General features: G+C 36.5%; 1 protein-coding gene across 1 annotated transcript; it reads left to right on the top strand.

Annotated features, from left to right (window-relative positions):
• The first annotated feature begins 2613 nt into the window (after positions 1-2613).
• LOC113277377 (S-norcoclaurine synthase 1-like) lies at positions 2614-4391 on the top strand. Its single transcript, XM_026526494.1, has 3 exons — positions 2614-3052; positions 3127-3633; positions 3796-4391. Exons 1-3 carry the CDS (start codon positions 2866-2868, stop codon positions 4191-4193), a joined length of 1092 nt encoding a protein of 363 aa, XP_026382279.1. The 5' UTR covers positions 2614-2865; the 3' UTR covers positions 4194-4391.
• Positions 4392-8659: the final 4268 nt, after the last annotated feature.

The following is an 8659-nucleotide window of genomic DNA, read 5'->3' as shown; positions in this document are numbered from 1 at the left end:
AGCGCAGCTGGTGAGTACGTATTCTTCTTTGAATATTCACTCGGGTACAACAATTTCTTTTTGGAATGATCTCTGGAAGGGTTATGCTTCTCTTGCCTCCATATTCCATTCGCTGCACAAGTTAGCCTCTAATAAGAACTCGAAGCTTGTTGACATGGTCACAGCAGATGGGAACGGGAAATTTTACTTCAAACGAAATCTTACTGATGGGGAAGCTAATATGTCTGTTGGTTTGGTGTTCGTAATTGGAAGTACTCCTCCTGCTCTAGACAATCTTCCCGATACTAGACGTTGGTCTTTGAATAGTGCCGGGGTATTCACATTAAGAACTCTCTATTCCAAAATTACTGGAGACTCAGGTATTGATAATTTTCCCAATCCGTTCATTTGGAAGAAGCTCGTTCCACCGAAGATCAATTTTCTTCTTTGGCGCCTAATTCATGACAATTTGAACACTATAGATATGTTGTAGATAAAAGAGGTAGACATTTATAATTCTTGTGTTCTTTGTGGGGATGACATTGAATCTCAGGACCACATTTTCCTGCACTGTAAAGTTGCTAACATTGTTTGGTCGACGGTTCTACCATCTGATTGCTGGTCTTGGGTAATTCCAAGGAACTTTAGAATGCTTGCACAAGGGCGGCACCATGTCAATTTCACTGCAGTGGGAAAATTTGTTTGGGGTTTAATCCCTGCGGAAGTTGTGCATATTTTATGGACGGAGCGTAACAAGCGGATCTTTGAGCAGAATTATACTTTCAAAACGGATGACGAGCTGAGAATGGATGCAAGATCTTTGATTTTGTCTTGGACAGCTGCGGCAGGCAGAAGAGTCCATTGAAACTTTACTAGTACTGTCCAAAACAATTGGCTTGCCATCTTTGTCTAATTTTTGAGTTTTTTTTAGGCTTTTCTTCCACGTCTGGTGGAACTCTTTATATATATATATATTTTTTTTTTGATTGAGAAAAGAGGATTTTATTAAAAAGAGAAGAAAGAATTACAAGTAAAAGTTACAAGCATAAAGGGAACTGGGGTACGAAAAGAGATAACAATGGGATACATTCCAACCAGAATGGAATGGAAGTGAGAGGACCAATAGTATTACAACTATGTGTTAACGAAAATGCTATCCCAAGAAAAGATGCAGTGATATAACCTGAAGTTAAAGTTTCTTTTGAAGGCTAAACTCCATGCAAGAAGAGACGCTTTGACATCGACACTTACTTTAAAGTATGACTGGGATTTTTCCTGAAAAATTCTTGCGTTACGCTCATTCCAAATTGCCTAGAGAACGGCGGCAGAAACCAAGTCCCAAATCAGTTTAGCAGGTCCTGTGATGGTATTACTTGACCTGGTTTGCGCCAATTGCAGAATTGATAATGGTGGGATCCAAGAAAAATGGCTAGGGAGAATAAGAGCATCCGCAGTCACGACCAAATTTGGGGACTATACTCAAATTTGGTCTCAAAACCAGCCGTAATGGAACGGACTAAAACTATATTTAGTCGAGATAATTAAGGTTTGGGACCAAATCTGGTCGCCAACCCAGACTAAATCACGTTATAGTGGGGCGGAGGTATTGTGAGCGTATGAATCCAGGCGAGAGTATAGTGAGCGCATCACACCGGGCGTTTATATAATCAACGTGTGATATTGGGGCGGAGGTAAAACTAGCGTATGAGTGAGGCGCATTTATAAACACCGCCCGACCAAACGGATGTAATACATACCCCCAGACCAAGCGTAATCATCTTATACGTCCCAATGGGGCGCTGTTTTAATGTGCGCCTGGTTATTTGATGTTTAACTTGTAGTGTCTAATAACACTTTAGCAATTAAGTACCAATTAAGTACAGTGCATGGTCCATACACTGCTTTATCCACCAACAAGACCACACGTCTTTTTGATGTTTAATTGTGGGGCATTACATGATTATACCTAATAACACTTTAGCAATTACTAATCAAACTCAATAATTAAACACAGCTCACCAGGCACACTTTGTATTTCCGTCCCACCCAGACGCACTTTATATTTTCGTTCCACCCAGACGCAATTTCTATCTCCGTCCCACCAAACGCACTTTCCATCTCCGTCCCGTGACCGGCGTGAATTATACCTACGCCTCAATCAAGCGCGCATTATACCTCCGTTTCATTAAGACGCATATTATAAACACGCTCCATCAGGAAACGTGGGTATAAGTTCCGTCCCGCATCAAGCGTGGGTATAAGTTACGCTTCACCAAATTTTGGTCTTCTCCCACTACACTTGAACACACAGAATACCAAATTTTTTTGGCTTTTAATCTGGCTTTTGGTATTTGGTCCGTCTCATGACTGTGGTTGCTCTAAGGGACCACACCTTGCAAGCAAATTGACAGCTCAAGAGCAAGTGTTCAGTGGATTCCTCTTTATATATTCTTCTTATCCTAATAAATCTTCTCTTCTAATAAAAAAAAATAAGTCATGACTCATGAACCTCCCATTCCTTCAAGTAGACTCTGTTTGTCAGTTTCCTGTTCTGTTTTCTGAGTGACTCTCATTTACCCACTCTTTCCTTTTGACATAACTCTCTCAATAGCTAGAGGAAGAGCATTACCACGGACTTCGCGTGGGTGGTGGCAACTGTAATTTTATTGAAAACTGTGGCAACTGAAATTATAAATTTTATATTACCTCTCGTTAAAGAAAAGAGGAAAAAGGACAAGAACTGCATGGAGAGCGTGCATCTCCTTTGGTATTAAACTAACTAATCAGTGATAGAGCATATGTCTACTTAAAGCACTTGTATATCTCAACTCAAACATCCCAAAACACTCCGACTTGCAATTATCTAACTCAGTACGTGGACAGAGAATGGAGAAAGTAATTAGATACGACCTGGAGGTACCAACCTCAGCTGATTCTATCTGGGCAGTTTATGGCTCTCCCGATATTCCTCGACTTCTTAGAGACGTTCTACTTCCTGATGTCTTCGAGAAATTGGATGTCATTGAAGGGGATGGTGGTGTTGGTACTGTTCTTCAAGTTGTTTTCCATCCAGGTACGTATACGTAGGGAACCCCATTACTCGTCATGATTCATTACTCATCCTTCTTTCTTCTTTACTACTTTTAGGTGCGGTGCCTCGTAGTTACAAAGAGAGATTTGAGACGGTGGACCACGAGAAGCGACTAATGGAAGTGAGTATTATTGAAGGAGGATACTTAGACATGGGATGCACATTTTACCTAAATAGGATTCATGTACTAGAAAAAACCTCTAAATCATGTGTTATTAAATCGTCTATTGTCTACCGAGTGGAAGAAGAGTGTGCTGATGTGATGTCTAAGTTGATCACAACCATACAGTTGGAGTCGATGGCGGAAGTCGTCTCTAATTATGTTCTTAAGAAACAATCTGCTTCTCACACAAACATTCCTAAGAAGCAGTCTCTAGTGCGGAAAGAAATTACGTATGAGATGGAGGTGCCAACCTCAGCAGATTCCGTTTGGCACGTTTATAGTTCTCCTGACATCCCTAGACTACTTAGAGATGTTCTGCTTCCTGGTGTTTTCGAAAAGCTGCATGTCATTGAAGGCAATGGTGGTGTTGGTACTGTGCTGGACATTGCTTTCCCTCTAGGTATTTCTACAACCACTGCTATTTACTACTTGTTATATGTTATTGTTTTGGAAGTAATGACACTGGGTTTGAATAAACAATGTGATGACAATAGGGGGTAACTGCCTTCACTTGCTCATACATGGCCTCACCTCCTATAATCAATCTTTTTACTACTTTTAGGTGCAGTGCTGCGAAGTTACAAGGAGAAATTCGTGAACATCAACCAGGAGAAGAGACTAAAAGAAGTAGTTATGATTGAAGGGGGATACTTAGACATCGGGTGTACATTTTACATGTACAGGATCCATGTCCTAGAGAAAACCCCAAGTTCCTGTGTTATTGAATCCTCCATCGTTTATGAAGTGAAGGAAGGGTATGCTGATAAAATGTCTAAGCTAATCACAACTATACCATTGAAGTCTCTGGCAGAAGCCATATCTAGTTATGTTCTTAAGAAGAAACAATTCCAAGTATTCGGATTAGAGGTTACACCAAAACTAAAATTTTGTCTATTGCTATTTTTAGTTGTCTGTTTTGCTGTAGTTGGTGGTATGTTAATCGGAGGTGTTCCACTCTAAGCTCAAAGGAATGTAATTTATCAATTAAGGAACATGCATTGATACTGTCCTGCGCAAGGAATAGATTTGAGCCTAAAAAACATGCACTAATACTGTTCCGCGTGTATTGACAGAGTGTATGTGAAGTGTAATGTCATGAGAGTGAAGCAAGTTAGTATTCTGTTATTTGAGTAAAGGGAAAACAAATTTTTAGCTCAACATTTTTTTTTGTGTGTGTATCTAGAACTCATAATTAAGATTCTATATACAAAGAACTATTAATTAGTTATAAAATAATTTGATTACAAAAATAACATAATACTTAATTAAGAGAATAAGTTTCATTTTTTATCGGATAAAGAATATTGTTGTAAGAAACAACTTGCAAATTCTCCTTTTCAAAAAAAAGAAAGAACAAAAAAAGAGTTGAAAACCTAACAATAAGCTGAGTTTCAACGACGTAATAAAGTGACGGAGGTGGGGGAGGCCAAGGGGAGTTGTATCCCACCCAAAATTCCGTTAAAATTTGCTTTGATCATGTAAATAATCTTTAAGGAAAAATCTGTCCCACCAAAAAAAAGATTGATTTTTTTGGGCATAACCCATTTTGGTGGGGGACTATTTTGTGATATGAATGTCCACCCTACATTCTAAGAGGTGTCCTGAAAGATTAGGGAAGACTAATTTGATCTTATCTTAATTAAGATTATAATTAATCCTAATAACTCACTAATTTAACCACTACCCACTAATCTAACCCATTAAATTAAAACCTAAAATCAGTTTTAAAAACAAATCTATTCCTATTCCTTTCTTCTTCTTCTTCTTATTTTCTTTTCCTCTTCTTCGTATACATCGACATTAATCGTCGATTCAAAAAAAATTCATCGTTGATTAATCCATCTTTATAAGCAATGAGTACTAAGCAGACACCCATAATTCCAGGGTCAAGTCCGGGACTCGCAAAAATTGCAAATCTCCAAAAAGAATTGCAAATTGATAAACAACTTGAAGCAAGGTTGAGAGGCGAAATCAATCATCCAACATCAACCAAGAAGTCCGATTCAGGTGAAATACAAATACGCGGGTAATTTCCTTCATACCCATTTCTTTTAATTCGTTTTTTGTTGAAGAAATCGATTAGAAATCATCAAAACCCATTGAAAATGTTATTTACAGTAAACATTTCGGCTAGGGAATTTTAAAAACCCTAGACTTTTTGTAACCGAACTTTGAATATGAAGAACACTTCGGAAATATCACAAACTTTATCAATTTTCAGGTAACCGAACTTTGAGTTCGGTAGTCTCGCAAAAAATATTTTGTAACCGAACTCCTTCTTTATATGGGAAAATTATAGTTCGGTGTAGTCGATAAAATTAAATAGGTAACCGAACTTTGAGTTCGGTAGACTCGCAAGAAAATATTCTGTAACAGAACTTCTTCTTTATATGGGAAAATTATAGTTCGGTGTAGTCGATAAATTTACATCAATATGATTTTTTGTGATTAAAAGTATTGAATGCATAAGTTTAAACAATTACTTTGGTAGTTGTTGAAGAGGTTGATCTAAGGGCCCGTCAAACAAGTTTATTGGGATAAACGGAAGAGCCTTTTGTCAAACTCATATCACATTGTTTTAAAAGATTTGTTACCGAACAGATTTTTTGTTACTTTGCTGTTTGGAATACAAACCAAAGGAATTGTTTCAAGTGCGTGACTTATTATAAGTTGGAGTCTCAGTGATACTGAGGGAACTAGGTGAACTATAGGTTTAGTTGCTTGGTCTCAACTATACGAAGTTGGTATGAGTTTGTATAGCGGCTTAATTATGAGAGTATTCAATTCTGGACTAGGTCCCGGGTTTTTCTGCATTTGCGGTTTCTTGGTTAACAAAATCTTGATATGTTATTTACTTTTATTTCCCGCAATTATAATTGCTCTTATCATAATTTAAAGTAAATTACACAAACGTTAATTCATATTTACTTGATAGCAATCCTATTGTGTCTGGTTAAGTCCGAACCTATTATCAAGTAAACATACTTCGTTGTTGTATTGTCTCGATCTTGTTTCCATAGTCAATCACACAAGTTATCTTGTTGTCGTATTGTCTCGATCTCGTATCCATAAACAATCGCTTTGGGATAAAGAACTTATAGGTGGAAAATTTTTAGATTAAGGTATATTTGGGTACCCTCGTTTTTTCAAATACATCCTACAAAACAATATCTAAAATGTTTGGTAATAGGCTAAAAGCTCTTCTGCATAAGATTATTACACCCTATCAAGTTGCTTTTGTGCAAGGCAGACTCATGATTGATTATATTATAATTGCACATGAACTTATTGATACTGTGAAGAAACACAAGTCCAAAAAAGGTCTTAAAGCTCTGAAATTGGATATATACAAGGCCTTTGATATGATATAGTGGTCATTTCTACATGATTGTTTTAAAGCTTTAGGTTTTTGTGATTATTTGTGTCATGTGATTAACCAACGTGTTTCAGTTGTTTCATCTTTTGTGATGCTTAATGGTGTTCCTGGACTGGTGACCAATTTTAGCCAACTAGAGGTCTGAAACAGGGTGATCCCCTGTCTCCAAATCTCTTTATTTTGTGTATGGATGTGTTTATACAAAAACTTACTGGATGCTGAATCTAAAAATCTCATAACAATTATAAAGGTTTCTAAAACTACACCTGCTATCTCACATCTCCTTTTTGTAGATGGTTGTCTGATATTTACAAAAGCTAATCCTAAAGAGGTAAGATATCTGAACACCATCTTATATACCTTCAGTGAAGATTTCGGCCAAACAATCAATTTTGATATATATGTTATGACCTTTAGTAAAAAAACTAATAACCAGGTGAAACATGACTAGAAAAAATATAGCCTTACAAGACAAATATTTAGGGGCCCTTCTCCTTCTTCAGCAAAACAAAAGTGGCAGTCTTTCCTATGCTTAAAAAGATAACTTAGAGAGTAGATGGTATTCAAAGAAGATTTTTTTGGAATAATGATAACAATTGTAGGAAATTGTATCCAAAATCTTGGTTTGCAATAGCTAGACCTAAACACCAAGGTGGTCTAAGCATTAGAAGATATGTTGAGTTTAATAGATTCCTCCTAACAAAACTTACTTGGAGATTAGTCACAGAACATGATGCTTTGTGGGTTAAAATTATGGAACACAAATACTTCCCTAAAGATAATCCTTTATCTGATTATCTTCGTAATAATGGTTCATGGATATAGACAGGTGTATATCAAGGTTTAGGGATAGTAAGAGACATTATTGTTGGGAATTAGCTAATGGAAATGATATTTACATATGGAAAGATATATGGGTACCTAGTCTGTGTCAGCATGTGCCTAATAATATGATTTCTAGTGGAATCAAAAAAGTTTCTCAACTAATAGAGAATGACACTAGAAGTTGGAACACTAATATGATAAATGCTTTCTTCCCAGCTGACATTGTTGAACAGATTTGTAGAATCATCATACCAATGATAGGCCATGATCAGTTTAGATGGATGAGCACTAGCAATGTCCTTTTTCACTATTAAGTCAGTTTATAATATTTTGTTGTAGGAGTCTCAAAGGGGTCAAAACTTCACCGCAACCAATTTCTTTTGGAAAAGCTATTGAAAATTACCACCTAAGGTCCTTCACTTTATTTGGAGGATCATGAACAATTGTCTTTCAACTAGAGATAAACTCCATAAAGTGGTTAATAATATTGACTTTAGTTCCCCCTTGTGTATGACAGCAGATGAGACCTGTCAACAATTACTTATTGATTGCTTTGTTTCAAAAGAATTTGGTTTTCTCTTGACTATAATTTGGTTAGTATGAATAATGATATCGATTTTTGTTGTTGGTAATCTAATTTGTTCAATGATAATAATTTTTGGGACCAGACCATGCAGGTAAAAGTCAGATATGTTTGTCATGTTTTATGGTGGATATGGAAGCAGGGATACGCCATAGTGTTTGATAATAAACAATTTAGTCCTTCAATTTCATAACATCAGTCAAGGAATCAAATCAAACAAGATGATAATTGTATCCAAATATTAGACTCTCTCTAATTCTTGTCCCACCAAAATCTGATGTGAATAATTCTGGCGAGAGTATTAGTAAATAGAGCTTTCTCATCGATTGGAGCCCCCACACAAATAATATTTAAATACTATTTACACCACATTGACACCTTTTAACCACTTTCGAACTTCCAAGTTCCAAAAGACACTACCCACTTTCTCGAGCATTTCGTACGGGAACAGAAAAAAAAAACACCACGATCAAAATTAATCCCATTTCCCTTCTTATCTTACAACTTGATATCTTCTTACTAATATTCATACAAAAAATCTTCAAATCATACCCTAGGTTTGGTTTCTTTAAATATAGTTTGATGAAGACTTTTTGGTTTGATTGTAGTACTAATATTTGTGTGGGTTTTCTCGATTGTTTC

Source organism: Papaver somniferum, chromosome 1 (genome assembly GCF_003573695.1).
Source record: "Papaver somniferum cultivar HN1 chromosome 1, ASM357369v1, whole genome shotgun sequence".
NCBI classification, from domain to species: Eukaryota; Viridiplantae; Streptophyta; class Magnoliopsida; order Ranunculales; family Papaveraceae; genus Papaver; species Papaver somniferum.
Note: the sequence above shows the minus strand (reverse complement) of the source record. Positions and strands in the feature narration are given on the sequence as shown.